Source organism: Halichoeres trimaculatus, unplaced genomic scaffold (assembly GCF_033239565.1).
Source record: "Halichoeres trimaculatus isolate MK-OKI-2021-1 unplaced genomic scaffold, fHalTri1.1 fHalTri1_scaffold_3, whole genome shotgun sequence".
NCBI lineage: Eukaryota > Metazoa > Chordata > Actinopteri > Labriformes > Labridae > Halichoeres > Halichoeres trimaculatus.
This window is the reverse complement of record NW_027437181.1, coordinates 182,267-205,000: the sequence shown is the minus strand read 5'-3', so window position 1 is coordinate 205,000 and position 22,734 is coordinate 182,267. Positions and strand designations below refer to the sequence as shown.

The 22,734-nt window shown below is 48.0% G+C and overlaps 2 protein-coding genes across 2 annotated transcripts in view; one reads left to right on the top strand and one right to left on the bottom strand.

Annotated features, from left to right (window-relative positions):
* LOC141788041 (calmodulin-like protein 4) overlaps window positions 1-4,433 on the top strand; it is a 5,096-nt gene extending 663 nt beyond the window's left edge. The window contains exons 3-5 of the mRNA XM_074666858.1: window positions 100-240; window positions 1,759-1,947; window positions 3,498-4,433. Of these exons, the coding sequence (XP_074522959.1) occupies window positions 100-240; window positions 1,759-1,947; window positions 3,498-3,595 (428 nt within the window). The 3' untranslated portion in view covers window positions 3,596-4,433. The remainder of the gene's footprint in view (window positions 1-99; window positions 241-1,758; window positions 1,948-3,497) is intronic.
* A 1,634-nt stretch (window positions 4,434-6,067) lies between these two features.
* adamts7 (a disintegrin-like and metallopeptidase (reprolysin type) with thrombospondin type 1 motif, 7) overlaps window positions 6,068-22,734 on the bottom strand; it is a 59,194-nt gene continuing 42,527 nt past the window's right edge. The window contains exons 19-25 of the mRNA XM_074666339.1: window positions 19,960-20,704; window positions 18,302-19,380; window positions 17,746-17,898; window positions 16,222-16,395; window positions 15,504-15,650; window positions 14,130-14,292; window positions 6,068-8,236 (exon numbers count right to left, since the gene is read on the bottom strand). Of these exons, the coding sequence (XP_074522440.1) occupies window positions 7,995-8,236; window positions 14,130-14,292; window positions 15,504-15,650; window positions 16,222-16,395; window positions 17,746-17,898; window positions 18,302-19,380; window positions 19,960-20,704 (2,703 nt within the window). The 3' untranslated portion in view covers window positions 6,068-7,994. The remainder of the gene's footprint in view (window positions 8,237-14,129; window positions 14,293-15,503; window positions 15,651-16,221; window positions 16,396-17,745; window positions 17,899-18,301; window positions 19,381-19,959; window positions 20,705-22,734) is intronic.

Below are 22,734 nucleotides of genomic sequence, written 5' to 3'. Positions count from 1 at the left end.
ACTCAGTGTCTGGACTGGACCAGCTTTCATAACAAACTCTGTTAAACATCAAATACTGAATCAGTACCACGACATAAACTTTGTGTTTTCCTCTGCCAGAGTTCAAGGAGTGCTTCTCCCTGTACGATAAGAAGCAGAAGGCCAAGATCGAGGCCAAAGACCTGATCACGGTGATGCGCTGCCTGGGGACCAGCCCCACGTTTGGGGAAATAGAAAGACACCTGCAAGTTCACAAAATAGGTAAAAACAGCAAAGTTAATCAGACTGTTTCTGTGCATCAAACTGAACTGGAGTGATGTGGTCAAAGATGGTGTAGAGTCGCTGGAAGAGTCGTTGAAATGCTTCCTGAGAGTCGATGGTGTTACATGATCTCAAGAGATGAAATCAACTTGTTTTTTTCCACACGGTTAGCAACACGTGTCCTGAGAGTGGCTCTACCTGCTGGAGATGCTGGAAATTATTCAGGTTCAGGTTCAGGTTACTTTATTTGTACCCGTAGGTAGTTTTGTTTTGCAGTACGTGAGATCAACATCACACAATTATAAAACACCAAAGACAAGATAAGAACAAATTAAAAAATTTAAAAAGTAAACATTATTGGTGAACGATGCCACCACGTCAGAGAAACACTCAGAGAAGAATTTAATTTATGTTCGGTCACAGCGACAGAGGACAGGAGGGATTTTTTTCAGGCTTCAGAAACACTTTTCTCCAGCACCGTGTGCAGTTTTTTATTTCTCCCCATCAATAAGGCTCCACTCACCCTGGGATCACGTCACCTCAACGACTCTCAGGAACTAGGCCAACGACTCTGTTGATGACCTCGTGTGACAACACTGACATAATGACATAATGACATAATGACGACCCCTTTTTTGGATCAGTCTGATCTGTTACGGAGCCTCTGCAGAAAACAGGATCATCTCAGCTGTTTTTATCTGTCTCTGTGTGGATATTTTCAGCAGCCTTTAACCTTAAACTGATGTTTTATTTTACTCTTTAAGACAAAGTTAAAGTTATCTGAAACTGGACACCATCTCTTGGGGTAATGGTGGGTTCAAGGCAACCCGTAACTTGTATATTCAAACTCGTAACTTACGATCCATGTACCCCGAGTTACGACTTGTGACATCAAATCTGTGCCAAAACAATATGGCTGCCTCTATGGATGCGGTGGTGCTGCGCGTGACACACGGTGAGAAATAGACTTTACTATAATGTAAATTTGAATGTTGCAATCACAATTTACACACACGATCATGTACTATAATCTGTTATGTGTCAGAGACGGTGGACAAATGTGTCGCTGTCACAAAATAGCTAATAGAGAGAGAGAGAGAGAGAGAGAGAGAGAGAGAGAGCTATCGTCACTGGGCTACAGTGTAAACTTCCAGCCAGATGTTCACACATTGGCAGCAGCTCTGGCGTTCAGTGCATTAATCAACAAAAAACACTTTAAAATAACGACATACACCATGAAATATAAAGTAAACACCTCATGCGCTGTTTCTCCTCCTCCGTTTCACTTGAATAAAGAAGTTGCAGGCTCCTTTGGTAACTGAAATGACCAAGAATAGGTTTGGTTTGTTTACATCCCAGAATTCCTTGCGCTCAAACCGAAGTCGTAAATTGCCTCGAACGCACCACAGGTGTTTCTCTGTGTAACAGGAGCAGTGGAGGGCTGGCTAACTCCTCTAGGAGGACCTGTTATTTGATGGCGTGGCTCAAACCTAACATTAGTTCCTCTTCCTCGCTCAGATAAGAAAGGAGAGCTGGACTTCTCCACCTTCCTGACCATGATGCACAGACAGATGCAACAGGAAGACCCCAAAGCTGAGATCCTGGAGGCTCTGAGGATGACAGACAAGCAGAAGAAAGGGTACATCCAGGCGTCGGAGCTGCGCGCCAAGCTCACCATGCTGGGAGAGAAACTCACCAACAAAGAAGGTAAAACAGCTGATGGATGAAACCTCCTCTGAGCTCCTCTAACCCTCTGTAGCTCTGCCCTCTGTAGCTCTATTCTCTGTAGCTCTACCCTCTGTAGCTCTGCCCTCTGTAGCTCTATTCTCTGTAGCTCTACCCTCTGTAGCTCTGCCCTCTGTAGCTCTACCCTCTGTAGCTCTACCCTCTGTAGCTCTACCCTCTGTAGCTCTGCCCTCTGTAGCTCTACCCTCTGTAGCTCTACCCTTTTGTAGCTCTGCCCTCTGTAGCTCTACCCTCTGTAGCTCTACCCTCTGTAGCTCTACCCTCTGTAGCTCTACCCTCTGTAGCTCTACTCTCTGTAGCTCTGCCCGCTGGGGATCTACTCTGAGGATCAGCTCTGAGGACAGTCCAGCATCCTCAGCTTCTTTAAACCCTCAGCTTTCTCACACTCCAAACCGTGTTGGGGGGGCGCAGACGAACAGATGTGAATAAAATGTGAATAGAATGTGAATAAAATGTGAATAAAATGTGGAGAAAATGTGGAGAAAATGTGAAAACCTTGACTCGGCTTTGAAGCCAGATGCCTCTGCACGCTCATGTTTTATTCCCCACGGCCGAGGCGTCTGTTCCTCTTCCTGTTTGGAGAAATCTACATTCCAGTCTTATCGAGGATGAGCCAAACACAATCTTTCCTCTGATCCAGTCCAAGGACAGGTTTTAGACTCTGGATTCTGTAAACAGCCAAGATGGCTGCTGCTAAGCAGGGGCCACACTGACAAATTATCAGGACCAGGATCTGGATTTGATCAGGATCGTTTCTCAAATTCAGACTATCTTGACCCACAAACAACATTTTTAGACCCAAATCATTTTGACCCCTGCACCATTTTTACCTTTTTGCACCATGTCCTCACTTTAATCTGGTCTCATGTCGTCTGATGAGTTCATGAACTCATCCTGAATAATCCGTTGATTTAAAGACGTCAGCTGAAGAGTTTCTGCAGGATAAACTGAGCTGCAGCAGACTCTGAACAGTCCACATGGAGTTCAGTGAGACGTTAGTAGATAAACGTTGGTTTCTGACGTTAAAGATGATGTTAAAGTATTCAAACATTTAAAGACAGGATTCATTTCAGTGTCAGAAATAAAACATTTGGTTTGATGTCAGGATTTCTGCTGAGAGGGTCGTTAATATCCAGTAAAATGATCGAGGTTGATTTGGTAAAGTTTGTTTTCTAAAGCCTAGACTTGGTGTCTAACCTCACAGAAACGTTACCATAAAATTCATTCATCAGTTTTCTCTGGGGCGTTTGTCTGAAGGTGTTTTTCCCACATGGGCTCTCCCATGTGTCCTTGGATTTTAGAAATGACCATAGCAGAGAAAAGAGTGCTCAGAGGCTTTCCAGCTCTGAACTGTTAAAATCCTCACGTCTCCTTTACTCACATTGTTTTGAAGGATTTGTTGATGTCACAGGTTCCCACAGGAAACCAGAAACCAGCTGACCCCAAACTGACAACACTTCCTCTTCTTCATCAGTTTGACCTTTAACCTGTGCTCTGTCTTCTCCCTCTAGTGGACGAGCTCTTCAAGGAGGCAAACGTCAAATCCAACGGGATTATCAAGTATGAAGAGTTCACTCAGATGGTGACGCTGCCACCTGTGGATTACTGACACCAACAGCTCTGGATCACTGACACCAACAGCTCTGGATCACTGACACCGACAGCTCTGAATTACTGACACCAACAGCTCTGAATTACTGACACCAACAGCTCTGAATTACTGACACCAACAGCTCTGGATCACTGACACCAACAGCTCTGGATCATTGACACCAACAGCTCTGAATTACTGACACCGACAGCTCTGGATCACTGACACCGACAGCTCTGGATTACTGACACCGACAGCTCTGGATCACTGACACCGACAGCTCTGTGTCACTGATATCAACAGCTCTGGATTACTGACACTGACAGCTCTGGATCACCGACACCTACAGCTCTGGATCACTGACACCGACAGCTCTAGATTACTGACACCAACAGCTCTGGATCACTGACACCGACAGCTCTAGATTACTGACATCGACAGCTCTGGATTACTGACATCAACAGCTCTGAAATACTGACACTGACAGCTCTGTATCACTTACACAGACAGCTCTGTAATACTGACACCGACAGCTCTGGATCACTGACACGACAGATCTGGATCACTGACACAGACAGTTTCTGTATTGCTGACACTGATGCCTCAAGATCACTGACACCAACTGTTCTGGATAGATGACACCGATGCGTATGGATCACTGACACTGACTGCTCTGGATTACTGACATTTACAGTTTTGGATCACTGACACCAACAGCGCTTGCTTACTGACACCGATGCCTATGGATCACTGACACCGACTGCTCTGGATTGCTGACACCGACAGACTTTAAAACTTCTGACCAAATGATTATTTAAATAAAAGTAGCAGACTCATGTTTTGTCTGTTTTTCTTCTTCAACCTTCGATCCTTTGAGTCGACAGAACATTTAATTTTCTGTGAAACTGGTTTCATTAAACGACAGGAGCCACTTTTAATGAGCGTTTTCAGAGTTTTATTCCAAAGTATAAAGCACAGTATTTAAATATGTTATAACACATCACTGAATAATGAATGAATAACACTTCCTCAGCGCGTCGCAGTGAGGCTGATTAAAACTTCAATAAACTGAGATTTACTGCAGATCTTCAGAGGTTGTCGTTAACGTCTTGTGCTTGAAAAACTCACAGATTCATTAAATTGACAAATGCAGCTTTTAGAGAGAACAACAAAAACACGTCAGTTCATCAGAGAATCAGAGAAAAACACAAAAGGTGATCTCAGTTGCAGTTTGGGGCTTTTGTAATCCCTGTGGCCGTTCGTCAGCTGAGCTCTGAAATCAATGTGAGTTCATTATTTACACACAAAGGCAGGACCGGGGTTTAGAAAGTCCACACAGAGTCCTGTGGTTTCTCTCCTCATGTGTTAAAAACAGAAAATCTTAATGTGAGAATAGATTTTTCCCTCATTGATGAAACCTCGATCTATGAGTCACACTTTGCTCCGACCTCGGCAGACGGTGATTCAGCCCCGTGACGTCACAGAGCTGAGGAGGAAACGCTCTGACAGGGTTTTATCTGTTAGTCAGCAGCAGGATTCAAAGAGCTGCTGATGTTTTTTACTAATCAATCTTCATCTTCATCCAGAGAGGACAGACAGGAGGACGAAAACTGTGGAGGGACAAGCAGAGACCAGGAGCTGGGAGCCAAACCGGGCTGCCTGATCCTGGACTCTGAACGTCCCCACAAGTCCAACCCAGCGCCCCAAAACCAGACTTTAAATCAAACTTTAAAAAACTGCTTTTTCCTTCTGCTCAGTCTAACGTCTGGTCTCTACGCTGCTGCAGCTGCAGAAGTTAATCACCAGCTAACGAGGAGGAGACTTCAGAAAAAAAACAAATCAAATCTATTGTTTTTTTCTTGTGATTACTTTTCTCAAGAAATTGTTTTTTTGTTTTCTCCAGACAAGAAACTAATCAACCAATCATGGACAGAAAATCAGCTTAATGATGTGGAAACTGCAGAGTTATTAAACCCAGAAATCCTGTCAGAAAAAAAGAGCCTCAAACTTTCTGAGAGTTTCTTTTTCTTCCTCTCACTTTATCTGTTTAATGAGACGTCAGGTAGAAGAAGCTGCACGATAACAAACCCAGACATCCTTCCTGACTGTTATTTTAACCATGGTGTGCTGAAAGGTCAGAGGTCACACAGGAATCTGTAGCTTCACAGGGACGAATGAAAAACAACAACAGTAATTATTCCTCAATGACTAATCACTGAATTAAGAATAATTACTGTTCGTCGTCTGCTCTAATCACTGAGCTTTTCTTCGTCCTGTTTTCTGATGAGGAGGAAATCAACGAGCTTTTTGTAAAATCAATCAAACCCTGATTAAACGGGAGGCTGTCAATTAGAGACATGGCCCAAAATAAGAACATGACTGTTAATTCATCTCAACGGACATCAGTAATCAGCAGAGAGCACACTAACACACACACACACACACACTCTCTGTTCACACACACACACACTCTCTGTTCTCTGTTCACACACACACACTATCTGTTCACACACACGACGTGAGGAAAAACGTGTTTTTAAACCTGCAGCTTCACACACAGTGTCTCTCTGTGCCTGATCAGCTGATCGAGCGTCACTTTCAAAGGTTTTACAGGAAGTTTAATTTAACGACCTTTAGCTGATATGGTGAGTGTGAATCAAACCACAGTCTGAACAAATCGCTCTTTAGTAAAAACTTGTTTCTTCAGCCCGCGGCGCTGGGTCCCAGCGGAGCTCCACTGGAAAACTCGTTACAGAAACGGTAAAAAAAAACCCACGCTGATTTATTTTCCTCCTTTTCTCCTTAAAAAACCTCAAACTGAGAAGATCATTTCTGATTCTGCTGAACAGACGTGAACTATCAGAGCGAACCTGGGGGGAAGATAAAGATACGACAAACAAAAACTCCAGTTGTTACATACTAAGAGAAACTAAGTGTCTACGTGTTTTTCAGTATTTCCCTCCTTTGTGCTTCATTCAACTCGACACAGACGTCAGATCTCTGAAGCTGAGCCTCTCCAGGCACTGGGCCGGCCAACACCTGCCCTGAAACGTTAGCACCAAATGTTTTTCAGCAGCTCCTCCTTCAGCGCTGAAAGCGTGAAACGTCACAAACGGAGCCGACAGAAAGACTTTGAAAAAGCTTTTAACAAGCTGCCGTGGACGGTACGTTTTCAGACTGTTTGCTGAGTCCTGCCTCTCAGAGGAGACGCCCCCCCCCCCAGCGTAACCAGACCCTCCATGTTTGTTGCTCTGACACTGATCAATCTGTGAGCACCAAGAAACCAGAAACACAGAGTGATCCAGGAAGAGGAAATCAGGCAGATTACAGCAACACGTGACGCTAACATGCTAAATAACACATCCTTACCCACAGCTTTAGCTCTGCGTGTTGTTAGCTAACAACGTCATGAAGCAACAAACCCAGTTAGACTTAAAGCGTCAGTGTTATCAGAGCGTTACATTAAGATCAGATGCTGTAAACATGATTTTCCTCTGACGTTAGTGAAACAAACGAACTAAATGTGCTTTAAAGCTCAAATCTGACAAACTTTATGTGAGCTCAGCTTTATTTATCAGCTCCACTCTGTGGTTTTTTTTGTCTCTGGCTGAAACATTTGTTAGATTAATAACAAAACGCTCAGGAAGCATCTCTGATTCAGGGAAAAGTAAGAGCAGGAGCAAAATCCTGTCCTGCAATCCAGGCACCAACATCACTGCAAAGTCACTGGAACGAACCGTGGAAAAGAGGAGGAGTTTTTTTAAACCAATAAAATCCTCTTAATAGTAGAGGTAATTATCCCTTACTTTGGGTTTAGTTAGCTGATACCTAGCTAAACGCTAGCTAATACCTAGCTAGCGTTTAGCCACAGATTGACTCTGTTCACCGTCAGAGTTTCAGTCTCTGACCCACGCTGTGACCCACGCTGTGACCCACGCTGTAACCCACGCTGTGACCCACGCTGTGACCCACGCTGTAACCCACGCTGTAACCCACGCTGTAACCCACGCTGTGACCCACGCTGTGACCCACACTGAGAGGCAGGGCGAAGCAGCAAACAGACGAGCTCCTCTGATTAACTTCATTACACCTGAACATCGTTATCCTAAGTCTGCTAACAAACTTTTTCTGCTGCAGTCATGAAAATGAAAGCATTGTACCAACAGTCAGAGTTAAAAGTGGTTTTTCTCCATGTGAAGTACGGCCTCACATTAAGAGGAAGCTCCTGTGTGTAGCACCAAACGTTTTAAAGACGTATCAAATGTCCTCAGAGTAAAACTGATCATTACAAATATTTACATCCTCACGGTTCATACAGACAGAGGTTATTTCTTCTCCTCAATCATTTCATCAGGGTTAAAGAGTTCTGGAGAGAGTCTGTGGAGGTGATGATGACTCTGAAATGATTTCTGTTAGATCAGTCAGCTGAGCCATCAGTGTTCCTGTCAGTGAAACCTGTGACTGTGCCCGGGTTAGGCACCTCAGAGCTGGGAGGAACTGATGAAGCACTGGGCCGAAGTGACGTGGGCTGAACTGAGCGGGAACGCTGGCTGCAGGATCTGCAGCACTGAGCGCGGACGTTGGGCAGGTGGCAGCGGCCGAGCCATCGCAGCGTCTGACAGAAACGAAGCGTGAGACGATCCCTCAGACACACGGCTCCTGTTAAAGAGACAGAGAGAAAAGATGATGAACAGATGTTAGAGCAGGAGTGGCCAACCAGTCAGAGACCAAGAGCCACAGAAATGACCCTGGTACTGCAGAGAGCCACATCACACACAGGGTCATACAAAAACACTTCCTCTCACACATCAACAAAATGATATAAAATGAAAATCAAGACATTTCCAATTTTCAAAACAAGATTTATTGTGTTTGTTAGTGTGTTTAAATTCGTACCAGAGAAGAGAAACTGAAACTTAAGTATCAGTGTGTACATCCAAACATTGATCAATACTGAACCCAACGTTGGCATCAATATATCAATATTTTAGATCGATCAGCACACCACTGCTCTATACTATAAATATGTTTTTATGAACGGATCAAAGAGCAGGACGCTGAAAAGTAAAGAGCCACATGGAGCTCCTGAGACGCTTTATCTGAACGTCCGACACGCTGCAGTCGACCCACAATGACAGAGATACGGAAAGAGAAAAGGGTCATGCTGGAGGAACCAGTTTGTGTCTGTCAGCCAAACCAACACATCATCCAAACCGTTACAACCCCTCACACACTGATCCAGAGCCCACAGTCTGATCCACGATCTGATCCACAGTCTGATCCATGGTCTGATCCACGTACCCACTGTCTGATCCACGGTCTGATCCACGGTCTGATCCACGGTCTGATCCACGGTCTGATCCACAGTCTGATCCACAGTCTGATCCACGGTCTGATCCACGGTCTGATCCACCTACCCACGGTCTGATCCACGGTCTGATCCATGGTCTGATCCACGTACCCACGGTCTGATCCACGTACCCACGGTCTGATCCACGTACCCACGGTCTGATCCACCTACCCACGGTCTGATCCACCTACCCACGGTCTGATCCACAGTCTGATCCACGGTCTGATCCACGGTCTGATCCATGGTCTGATCCACGGTCTGATCCACAGTCTAATCCACGGTCAGATCCACGGTCTGATCCACGTACCCACAGTCTGATCCATGGTCTGATCAATGGTCTGATCCACGGTTTGATCCACTGTCTAATCCACGGTCTGATCCATGGTCTGATCAATGGTCTGATCCACGGTTTGATCCACTGTCTAATCCACGGTCTGATCCATGGTCTGATCAATGGTCTGATCCATGGTCTGATCCATGGTCTGATCCATGGTTTGATCCACTGTCTAATCCACGGTCTGATCCATGGTCTGATCAATGGTCTGATCCATGGTTTGATCCACTGTCTAATCCACGGTCTGATCCATGGTCTGATCAATGGTCTGATCCATGGTTTGATCCACTGTCTAATCCACGGTCTGATCCATGGTCTGATCAATGGTCTGACCCACAGCCCATGGTCTGATCAATGGTCTGATCCACGTACCCACGTCTCCTCTGGGGGCAGCAGAGAGACGCAGGAAGAAACTTCACTCCAAGTTCTCACACAGACAGAGTCTGGACAAAGCGTTGACAGAAAAAGCCCCGCCCACTCTTTCCTGCTGGATCTCCTTCAGGTGATGGTTTCTACCCCGCAGAGGGACTGTCTGATGGTTTTAACAGGCACTGAAGGATTATGGGTCAGAAGTCAGCCTCCAAACTCAGTTATGTCGGTTTGAGGAGATAAACATTTTATCGGCTGAGCGTCACAGTCCTTCACACGGAGGAAGTCTGATGAGATTAGGATGAAACATGTTTCTGTGCAGACGGCTGAGGGAGAGAGGGAAGCTGTACATGACTTAGATTATCCTCGATGTGTGACTTTAAACCAACACCACATCAACAAACTGTCCCAGTTTCATACTGAAGGAAAGGAGAAAAGGAGAAAGGGAGAAAAGGAGAAAAGGAGAAAGGGAGAAAGGGAGGGAAGGAGAAAGGGAGAAAAGGAGAAAGGGAGAAAAGGAGAAAAGGAGAAAAGGAGAAAAGGAGAAAGGGAGGGAAGGAGAAAGGGAGAAAAGGAGAAAGGGAGAAAAGGAGAAAGGGAGAAAAGGAGAAAGGGATTAAGGGAGAAAAGGAGAAAAGGAGAAAGGGAGGGAAGGAGAAAGGGAGAAAAGGAGAAAAGGAGAAAAGGAGAAAAGGAGAAAGGGATTAAGGGAGAAAAGGAGAAAGGGAGAAAAGGAGAAAAGGAGAAAAGGAGAAAAGGAGAAAGGGATTAAGGGAGAAAAGGAGAAAGGGAGAAAAGGAGAAAAGGAGAAAAGGAGAAAAGGAGAAAGGGAGAAAAGGAGCAAAGGAGAAAAGGAGAAAAGGAGAAAAGGAGAAAAGGAGTAAAGGAGAAAAGGAGAAAGGGAGGAGGAAGAGAATCAGGGTAAATGATGTTTTAGAAAGAGGACGGGAAATGTCTGAGCCGTCACAAACACCTGGAGTGAGGAAGCGTTGGTTAAAACTGGATGTTTCCATGGCGACACCATGAGGTGTCTGGATTGCAGGACGTCCTGTTCTGATAAACTCAGGTTGTCGCTCACGCTGAGCTGACTGTGGTTTAACAGAGTCAGCTTCATCAAACTGAAGTTTCTCTGATGAGTCCAAGGGTTTGATTGATTTCAGCGTAACTTCACCTGATCATGTGACCACAGGTGTCAGCCAATCAGCTGCAGGCACACTGCTGATTGGATCCTTTCTGCTAAATCTCACAAAGAACAAAACATCCATAAAAATACTCCAAAGGTGTAAAAGTTGGTTTCAGAAATGAATAAAGCTCATTGAGTGCTGATCCCTCCAAGAACCAAAGCCATGAACAAGCTAAAAAAGTAAACACAAGGGGGCGCTGAAGGCAAAGTGGATCAGTCCATCAGAGCCCAGGACACTGGACTAAAGAATCCAGCTCAGTGAAATCTGACCCTGAAGTCTCTGCACAGCTCGGTCTTCATTATCCAGCTGGACTCACTGCCCCTACAGCCCCCTACAGCCCCCTACAGCGCCCTACAGCCCCCTACAGCGCCCAGCTCTGCTCACTCTGCACCAGAGGTCAAAGGTCACAGCTCAGCACACAACACGCCCTGTGTGCCGCTGGACGCCAAACATCCCTGCTGCTGCACACGACCCGCTCAGCTTCATGCCTGAGGCGGCGCAGCACGGCGTGTTATCCTCACGTTTCCTTGCCAACAGATCACAGAAAGAGCCGGAGCTCAGCGCCGCGTCCAAACACCAGGTTCACGGATTAATATCGATCAGTTCACGGCTGAAGGATCAGATTTCTCATTACAGCACGGACAAAAAACAACAACAGAGAAAGGAGGAAAAGAAGCTGTGAACATGGATCAGTCCATCGTTTCACCAACATGTTTCTGTTTCAGTGTTTGCTGACGTGACGTCTGTGGATTTTAGTCTTTCCTCAGAGAAATAAAGTAAATACATCAGTGAAGATTCAGGAATCTTTGAGAGGTCAGATTTTAACGAACACACAGAAAACTGGTTCATGCAGCGGCCTTAACGAGCTCTGAATGTTCAGCGGTCTGTGTTTGATGGACGAGGGTTTTCACTCCTCTGTTTATAAACTTTGTTTTGCTCGTCCACAGGTGGACTGAGGGAAACACCTGAAGAGGTCTGTGGATAAGTGAGGAGCAGAAACTTCACCAACCAGACTCTTTATCCAGGACCCCTCGCTGACAGCGGGTCAGACTCCTAAAAATCCAGAGAAATGATCAGATTCAGGAACATGTGACGGCTCCATAAAAACCTGGATCTCAGCTTTAAAGGACGCGAGCTGCAGATTCAGGAAGTAACTCCACAGCAGGAGGAGCCTGATTCACATCATCACGGTATAACCTCACAAACCAGAGTCTGAGTCAGACGCTGGAGGGTCCTGGACCAGGATCAGATTCAGGACATCCATCAGCTGTGTTTGGTTCAGGTCACTCCACAGCTGCAGGAGGAGAGCTCCACCTCCCAGAGGAGGCGCTGTGAGGATGAGCGGTGTTGTGTTTGGCTCAGAGGGAGGTGGGCCGACGTCTCAGATAAAAACAGGGTGATCGAACTCAAACTCACTTTCTTTACCTCTGAAAGGCTTCATGTGTTACTCTCTGAGCTCTTTCCATCTCATTTCTCAGGTTTCTGCTTCCTGATGCTAAATGCTAAATGCTAAATGCTAAATGAAGCTGCTGTCACTCCTCACTAAATGAGCCGTGCTCGTTAAACTCCAGTTGTTTACAACAGGAAGAGATAAACCAGCCTTTGGATGCTGTGGAAAACACAGCTGACTATGAACCATGAGCAGAGACAAACCCTCAGACACAGACACAGGCAGAGATCTGGACCAGACCTTTCCTCAGCGCAGAGGAAACAGCTCACACAGAGCTGAACCACTCTGAAACTTTCCCCAACACGAGCTTCATCGCTCGGGGTATTCACAGGAAGGTCCCTGACCCCGACGATCCTCACACACACACAGACCGACTCCTCACACACACACAGACCGACTCCTCACACACACACACACAGACCGACTCCTCACACACACACACACAGACCGACTCCTCACACACACACACACAGACCGACTCCTCACAGCAGAAACATGAGGCTGTCGGTTGAATGACTGAAGCGTGTGTGTCACAGCGTGTCCTCTGAGCAGAGACGAGCTCATTCATCAGATTTCTAAAGGTTTATCAGATCATCTGGACGCAGGAAACGTGGAATAAAACCAGAGCATTCAGTGAATTTCTTTACGTCCATGTGAGGGATGAGCACACGCTAACTCCACGCTAGCCCCCGCTGGGCGCCCACAGAGAGGAACCGTGGCGTGTTAACGACCTGCATATTGAAATGTGTCCTCACACAGAGACACACGTGACGGTTACCGTCTTTGCAGGAGTTTACCTCCTCCAGAGAAAAAATCAAAAAGGTCTGAGCGGGAGAATTTCAAAATATATCTCCTCTCTGCTCCTCTCGTCTCTCCTCTGCTCCTCTCTGCTCCTCTCTTCCCTCCTCTGTGCTCCTCTGTGCTCCTCTCTGCTCCTCTCTTCTCTCCTCTGTGCTCCTCTCTTCTCTCCTCTGTGCTCCTCTGTGCTCCTCTCTTCTCTCCTCTCTGCTCCTCTGTGCTCCTCTCTGCTCCTCTGTGCTCCTCTCTTCCCTCCTCTCTTCTCCTCTCTGCTCCTCTCTTCCCTTCTCTCTGCTCCTCTCTGCTCCTCTCTGCTCCTCTCTGCTCCTCTCTTCTCTCCTCTGAAACAAAGAGAGGCTTTGAGGCTGCTGCACTCATCGTTCCTCCTCTTGTTTCCTGAGGCGTTTGCAGGAACGAGACGTGACTCCCCACAGATCAAACCGAGCTGGATCTCTGATTCGTGGCTGGTGGAGAAGTTTCTCTCGTGTCGTCAGGAGACGAAAACATCAGACAGTTTCATATTGATGAGGCTTGAAATAAACATCAGCTGTTCCTGCATCTTTCAGAGCCTCAGCGAACCAGAAACAGACTTTTCTGTGGCTGTGGAGTTAGTAAGATCATTTCCCAAATCAAAAACCATGTATTACGGCATATTTCACTAATGACTGAACAAACATAAGGAAGACGATATGAGAGCATGAAGACAGAAGATGTTTGAGCTGTTTCCACTTTTCTTTGTTGCATCAGGAACCTGAAGTTAAAGTTAAAAGGTGACCCTCAGAGAACTCTTCACAACCCGACCAGGACAAACAGGGTTCAGTCTCTGGCTCTGAATGGTTCTGGTTCTGGGAAGTGAAAGTAAAACTTAAGTGATGGCTCTGATCCAGATCAGCAGGTCCAGACTGTCAGCGTGACGTTTGATCAGAGCTTCAGTTTCAGCCTCACATTAAAGATGTTTGAATAAAGTTAATCACCTAAAGTTAAACTCTCAGACGAATGCAGAGACTCCTCTGCCTCATCTTTCTCAGATAAACACATTAAACTGCATTACCTCTGCAGGGACTCACCAGAGGGGGCGCTCTCACACTCCTGCAGGCTACACTTGCGTGTGCTCTCAGGCTGCAGCGTCTGCTCACACTCAGCTGCCTCCACCTCCTGGTTGGTCTCGCCCCTGGTGTCCACGCACTGGATGAGACGCCACTGGACGCCCCCGCCGCAGGAAGCTGAGCACTGCAGACAGGAAATGAAAAGAGTTTGTTCAGACCTCAAGCTGTGAGTCCTGTTGGTACCACGCCGTGTGAGAGGCGTCTGATTGGACGGACTCATCCTGTCATCAGACGGGGGAGGAGCTGAACGGGCAGGAAGTGATTCTGACGGACGGCTCAGAGGACAGACTCAGGAGGGTTAGATCAGATCAGTTTCAGCCCTTTGTGTGTGAACAGCAGTCATGTGTAGGGATCAGCAGGGGGCGCTGACGTTCAGAGACCAGCTCTGATCCCCTTCAGGGTCAGACCGTGATGAAGACTGCTGCTGTTTGACTGGAAACACCTGACAGGAAACGATCACATCACGGTCTGTGTGAGGTCCAAACGCTGTCCTCTGTTTATTCTTAATGACGGCGCCCTCTGTGGGTCAGTGAGGGTAAAACACAGCAGGCTGTCAGGGTTTTAACGAGCGGTTAGAGGAATCAAACGTTCATTCTTCTCTGTCTGCGTCACAGTTTGACTCTTCAGCCTGTCAGTCTCTCTCTGCCTCAGTCAAACAGTTTCCTCTTTGTTCAGAGTTTTCAAAGCTCGATGCTCTCTTCATCGTCCTCTTCCTCATCAGCGTCTCCTCCTACACACAAACTACACAACCAACAACATGACGCTGGTCACAGACACTGAGCCTTCAACGAGCAGAGAGCTCAGCTCAGTTAAAAAGTTACTGAGTCGCTGATTCTCTGTATTTAAAGGTCGTAATGAGTCAGACAGTTTCAGAAAACAAATATTTTCCTTCGTTTATTAAAGAAAGTGGACGTTTAACGTCTCCTGATATCCTCCTGATATTCTCCTGATAACCTCCTGATATTCTCCTGATATTCTCCTGATATCCTCCTGATATCCTCCTGATATCCTCCTGATATTCTCCTGATATCCTCCTGATATTCTCCTGATTTTCTCCTGATATCCTCCTGATATCCTCCTGATATTCTCCTGATATCCTCCTGATATTCTCCTGATTTTCTCCTGATATCCTCCTTTACTGGGATCCAGCCACGGTGAGCCTGACTGATCCCGTGTCCTTCACTTACTGACGATGAATCATCCTCACGTCAGGTCTGCCTCTGGATTTGTGCTGCACTGAAGGTGTGTGTGTTCATGTGTCACTGTCTATTAATGTGTGTGTGTGTGTGTGTGTGTGTGTGTGTGTTAATGTGTGTGTGTGTGTGTGAGCTGTACCTGTCCCCAGGATCCAGTCAGCCACTGAGCACAGGGCTGAGTGTTACATGATTGGATGTTGCTGAGCTGCAGATCTCTGTCACACTGATCGTCCTCTGGACAGGTGACCATCCTCTGCTGCTCCCCTCCTCCACACACCTCAGAGCACTGAGCACACACACACACACACACACACACACACACACACACACACACACACACACACACACACACACACACACACACACACACACACACACACACACACACACACACACACACACACATATTATCAGACAGTGACACATGAAACAAAGAACAACAAACTGAATGGTCCAGTTTAACCTGATGGATGAAAACATTTGTTTCTGTTTGCTGACTGAATGTTTCAGACTCTATCCTTTAAAAAACTCTGGATTTTATCTGAACCTAAACCTGGACCTCTCCTCGGTCCTGGCTAACGCGCCTGTGCAGCAGCCCACTGGCTAACATGAAGGTGATGACAGCGTGTTTCTGTTTTCTCTCTCTGACTCTTCTTTCCTAAATGTTGTCGTCAGCGTGTTTTCACCGTGACCCTGATGAAGCTGAAACTCGTGTCTTTGCATTAAAGCAGCTCCTTTCACTGAGAGAGCAGGAGTTCAGACCTCTGTGGACCTCATCAATAAAACTAAGCTATGAGATCTTCAGGAAAGCACTGAGGCATGTTTCCACTCCTGTTATCGACCCGTGTGTCACTCACCTCCCCCCAGGACGAGGCGTACCAGTCCAGACAGGGCTGGGGGTTGCAGGGCAGCTGGCTCTGAGGTCTGGAGGACACGGCTCTGCAGTGGAAGGGTCGCAGAGGTCTCTCGTCCCTCATGTCAAAACACTGGACCTCTCGGGACTTCAAGCCGCCGCCACAGTTCCTGGAGCACTGGAGAGAGACGCAGCAGCGTTGGTATTCAGAGCGACGGCGAGGGTTGGCTTTAACCTGAGTCTGCTGGATAAACTCAGCTGACCCAGACGGACAGACACCGAACCAGCTCAGGGTCAAACTGCAGCTCCAGGTGATTTCTCTGGTCATGACCCAAAGATATAAAACTTACGACATGAGAATCCATCAGGGCAGCTTTCACATCAAAAACACTTTTCTGCTTCTGACTTACCGTGAGTTTCAGCCTCTCTGACCACCACGCTCAGATTATTACACATACACAGCTCTGACTGAGAGGAGCTGCCCTGAGTCTGCAGCTTTATGCTCCTGTTTGCAAACACTGACATCAAACAGCTCTGAGAGTGTTTTTACCAGGAACAGCATCTGTCATTTTCACTTTCTTCATTTCAAAGAGAAGGAAACACCCCATCAAACTGAAAATGAGAAATTAATGTCCTGGAGGTTTCAGTTGAAGTCAGAGAAAAACAGAAGTTGGTAAAAGTTTGACAGTAGAGCAGGTTTGTCAGTCTCAATCAGCACTGATCATTTTATATCACCCTCTCAGTTAAGATCATGAGTAGGGCTGCAGCGATTAGTCGACATAATCGACTAGTCAACGATAAAAATTCATTGATGCAAATTTTAACACTCGACGCATCATATCATTGTTTTTCTTGTAGTTGTCTCATGGTGAAATCAAACACCAGGGGGTAATACTCATCTGTACCTTCAGCTCACAGCATGAGGTGCTGTGTTATTGGAGACTTTTATGGGTAAAGATCATAAGTTCATACGTGAGGAATATTGATGAGGAAAAATCTCCACTCCCAGAGAGCGCTGTGCGCTGACGGAGGCTCTGCATCTCCGGCTTGGACAGCCTGACAGCTCCCGGAGTTTAGTGTCTGATAACGTGATTTCGAGCGTCTCCTTCACTCTCTGTTACAGACAGTTTTTCAGGATCTGAGTCACAAACTAGAGTCAAAACTCCCCTAACTTTAGAAAAGAGAGGACATTTATCTGAGGGGGCTCTCACTCTCGAGCTCACACTGCAGCGCTAACACTCAGCGGGAGGAGGAGGAGGAGGGGCGGAGTGAGCATGTAGAGAAACGAAACTCAACGTTTTGGCATTTATTTGGGAAACATTATGGTTTTGAAATAATTGAACAACAGAAAAATAATCGTTAGATTAATCGTCCAATTAATCATTAGATTAGTCGATTAATCAATAAAATAATCGCCCAATTAATCGTTTTAAAAATAATCGTTTACCCCCAGCCCTAGTCATGAGCATGAGCTACTTTTACTTTTGCTCTCCACGTCCAACTCAACGTCTGGATGAACTTGTCTCACCTTACTCCACTCCCCGGTTTTCCACATGGAGCAGGGGCGGAGGTAGCACCTCTGGGCCGGGGCTGGTCTCTTTGCTGGATCACAGTCAGAGTTTGAGCCGGTGCTGCACGCCAGAGTCCTCCAGATGGCACCAAGACCACAGGTGGTGGAGCACTGGTCCAGAAACATCACAACACATGAGAAAAGCCCTGATACTAACGTGTGTGTGTGTGTGTGTGTGTGTGTGTGTGTGTGTGTGTGTGTGTGTGAGTGTGTGTGTGTGTGTGTGTGTGTGTGTGTGTGTGTGTGTGTGTGTGTGTGTGTGAGTGTGTGTGTGTGTGTGTGTGTGTGTGTGTGTGTGTGTGTGTGTGTGTGTGTGTGTGTGTGTGTGCATGCTGGGTTGGACTCTTCTGATTAACCTTTGATAAAATATGTTTTAACACAACAACGCGCGCCCCCTGCTCTCAGGGTGACCGAGTTCCTCCAAACGTTTCCTGGAAACGTTAAAGGAGGAAAAGCAGACACGCTGTGATTGGTCTAACAGGATAAGTACTGATCCAGATTGTGTTAGACTCACAGCGCTCCAGTTGCTGGCGGTCCAGTGAGCCGGGGCCGTGACATGTGTGGAGGCTGAAGGTTGGACGGAGGTCGGCCAGGAATCTTCTGGACGCGTCGGCGCGGCGGGAGCAGCAGGTGTTGGTGATTCCTCTTCCTGCGCTGGCGTGGAGCTTCGCTGAGGAGGAGTCTGACCCCTGCTGCTCACCGTAGCTGCGACGATTGTTTCATGGTCGTCAGAACGAGCAGAACCAGAGGACGGGGCTTTGGATGAGGACGTTGTTCCAGTTCTCCCAGTGGGGGCTGTTGGGGTCGGTTTCACCGCAGCTGGCAGGAAGTCCCCTGGAGGAGGAGGAGGAGGAGGAGGAGGAGGAGGAGGAGGAGGAGGAGGAGGAGGAGGAGGAAGAGCGCCTGCTTCCAGGTTTGTAGGAGGTAAAAGATCTGTTCCAGTTCCTGACGTGGAGTCAGCAGAGGGCTCGTGGTTACCTGAGGTCAGCGGGGAGGGAGTGAGGACAGGAAGTGAGGTCGTTCTGAGGTCAATATCAGCATCTGGTGAAAACTGGCTGGTGGTTTGAACCGTTCCAGGACCAGTCTGATCTGGGTCCAGGTCTCCCAGTGCAGAGGCAGGAGGAAACGTTGACGGCTGGGGGGTTGTCTGAGGTATATCTGAAGTTCTGTCCCCCCTGGGTTCTGGTCTGGGAGAGTCTAAGAGTCCAGGACTCTCCTGATCTGCAGATAAAGGTGGATTAGGTGTCTTTTCTTCATCGTAGCTGAACTCTTCATCCTCAGCACCCCCAGGACCCTCAGGGGCTGGGGGGGTCAGACTGAGCTCCTCAGAGGGGTTTTCCTCCTCACAGAGACCGTCAGAGTTATTTCCAGCCCCCTCCTCAAACCGCCCCCCTTCCACATCCTGTGGGGACTGGTTTTCAGGGGAAACCGGACTGGGCATTGTGCTGGTCTCCCCGGGCCCTGAGGGTCTGCCGTGCTTTTCTCTCCGAGTCTGTGTTTGAGGGGGGTGAGTCACGGACACAGGCAGGAGAAAATCCTCAGACAGGAAGTCGTCCACATCCTCCGACTCTGTTTGTTTGGTCTCCTCTGTCGCTGCGAGGCCGCCGTCCTTCAGACCGCCGTCCTTCAGACCGCCGTCCTTCAGACCGCCGTCCTTCAGACCGCCCTCCTTCAGACCGCCCTCCTTCAGGCCATCGTCCTTCAGGCCATCATCCTTCAGACCATCGTCCTTCAGGCCATCTTCCTTCAGACCATCGTCCTTCAGGCCATCGTCCTTCAGGCCATCTTCCTTCAGACCATCGTCCTTCAGACCATCGTCCTTCAGGCCATCGTCCTTCAGACCATCGTCCTTCAGACCATCGTCCTTCAGGCCGCCGTCCTTCAGACCATCGTCCTTCAGGCCATCGTCCTTCAGACCGCCGTCCTTCAGGCCATCGTCCTTCAGGCCATCGTCCTTCAGACCATCGTCCTTCAGACCGCTGTCCTTCAGACCGCTGTCCTTCAGACCGCCGTCCTTCAGACCGCCGTCCTTCAGACCATCGTCCTTCAGACCATTGTCCTTCAGACCATCGTCCTTCAGACCATTGTCCTTCAGACCATCGTCCTTCAGACCATTGTCCTTCAGACCATCGTCCTTCAGACCGCCCTCCTTCAGACCATCGTCCTTCAGACCGCCCTCCTTCAGACCGCCCTCCTTCAGACCGCCGTCCTTTCTGCTCTGTGGCTCCTCGTTTCTCAAAGCGATGGTCTCTGTGAAGGCTGAGGAGGTGGGGGGAGCCTGTGTAGTTTCCATGTGGCTGTTTTCTCTCTCCTGTGTTGATGCTGGTGTTGGAGCTGGTCCTGGTGTTGGAGCTGGTGCTGGTGTTGGTGCTGGTGTTGGAGCTGGTGCTGGTGTTGGAGCTGGTGCTGGTGTTGGTGCTGGTGTTGGTGTTGGTGCTGGTGTTGGAGCTGGTGTTTGTGGGGCGTCAGCCACATCATGGTCCCCTGAATCCTTCCCCCCGCCCTCAGAGTCATCTGACAGGTCTTCGTGGAAGTTGATGAAGTTGTAGTCGTAGTAAAAATCATCCACTCGGACGCTGTTTTCCACTGTGGGATCAATGATGTTGTTGTGGTAGTGGAAGTCCCCCTCCAGGATGTGGTTCAGGTCTTCCTGGTTCCTGGGCTGGGCTCTGGTGGTGCTGTGTTTAGGGGCAGGTTTGGGCTCAGGTATGGAGTTAATCTCGTTCAGAACCTCTTTGCTGGACCAGCCGCTGCCCGACCAGTCCATGCCTCCAAAGTTGTCTGCCACAGGTGGGCAGTCCTGGAGGAAACAGGAAGTGACAGCCGGCGGCTTCTTCTGGGGGTCACAGTCAGCGCCCGTGTTTCTGGAGCAGGTGACGTTACGGCGGCGGATCCCAGCGCCACACGTCAGGGAGCACTGAGGAGAGGAGGAGACACAGAGTCAGGACACAGATAAAGAGAAACAGAGAAAGAGACACAGAGAAAGAGACACAGAGAAAGAGACACAGAGAAAGAGACTCAGAGAGACACGTCTTCCTCATGGAGTCAGGATTTCATGATGAGGACAGTTTCCTGTCTGAAATGTGACCCTGGGAACTTCAGCTCCATCTGCTTCCCCGTCTCTAAATCCTTTCAGCTGTGGAGAAACAAACAGTGAGGAGGGAAACAGCCTCATCAGACCCCTCACAGTCAGGACCAGAATCAGGGACCAGGTTTTAAACAGTTAGAGGCTGATTCTGGAGGTTGGTTTAGCTCGGCTGGTGGAGCAGGCTCCTCGCATACAGAGACAAAGTCCTGGTCCTGTTGGCTCATCTCGCCCCCCCTCCAGCCGTCCAATCAGAGGAAGGCAAAGACCAAAACTGACTCAATCACTGACTGACTCTCTGACTCACTGACTGACTCACTGACTGACTCCTTAACTTACCCACTGACTGACTTGCTGACTGACTCACTGACTGACTCCTTAACTTACCTGCTACCTAAATTGATGACTAGCCCGCTGACTGACTTGCCAACTGACTCTCTAACTGACTCACTGACTGACTCACTGACTAACTTGCCAACTGACTCTCTGACTGACTCTCTGACTGACTCTCTGACTGACTCTCTGACTGACTCACTGACTGACTCACTGACTGACTCCCTGACTTACCTGCTAACTGACTTGATGACAAGCCCGCTGACTGACTCGCTGACTGACTTGCTGACTGACTCACTGACTGACTCCTTAACTTACCTGCTAACTGACTTGATGACTAGCCCGCTGACTGACTTGCCAACTGACTCGCTGACTGACTCACCAACTGACTCACTGATTTGCAAACTGACTCACTGACTGACTCACTGACTGACTCACTGACTGACTCACTGACTGACTGACTAACTGACTGACTTACTGACTGACTCACTGACTCACTGACTTGCCAACTGACTCACTGACTGACTCACTGACTGACTCTCTAACTGACTCACTGACTGACTCGCTGACTGACTCACTGACTGACTCGCTGACTGACTCACTGACTGACTGACTAACTGACTGACTTACTGACTGACTCACTGACTCACTGACTTGCCAACTGACTCACTGACTGACTCACTAACTGACTCTCTAACTGACTCACTGACTGACTTGCTGACTGACTCACTGACTGACTGACAAACTGACTGCCTTACTGACTGACTCACTGACTGACTGACAAACTGACTGACTTACTGACTGACTCACTTACTGACTGACTCACTGACTGACACAATAACTGACTCACAAACTGACTTACTGACTGACTCACTTACTGACTGACTCACTTACTGACTTACTGACTGACTCGCTGACTGACTGACACACTTACTGACTCGCTGACTGACTCACCAACTGACTGACCCACTAACTGAATGACTCACTGACTGACTCACTAACTGACTGACTCATTGAATTACTAACTAACTCACTGACTGACTCAATCGCTGACTGACACGCTGACTGACTCGATGACTGACTCGCCAACTAACCCTCTAACTGACATGCTGACTGACCTGCTGACTGACTCGCTGACTGACTCGCCAACTAACCCTCTAACTGACATGCTGACTGACCTGCTGACTGACTCGCTGACTGACTTGCCAACTGACTTGCTGACTGACTCGCCAACTTACTCACTGACTGACTCGCTCCCTGACTGACTCGCTAACTGACTGACTGACTGACTGACTCACTGACTGACTCACTGACTCACTGACTCACTGACTCGCTAACTGACTTGCTGACTGACTGACTCACTGACTGACTCTCTGACTGACTCACTGACTCGCTGACTCTCTGACTGACTCTCTGACTCTCTGACTGACTCGCTGACCGACTGAGAGGAGCTCAGACCATCAGAAACAGCTCTATCTGTAACCACCAGAAACACGTGGCTTTGTTTAGCCATCAGTAACAGTAAAGAG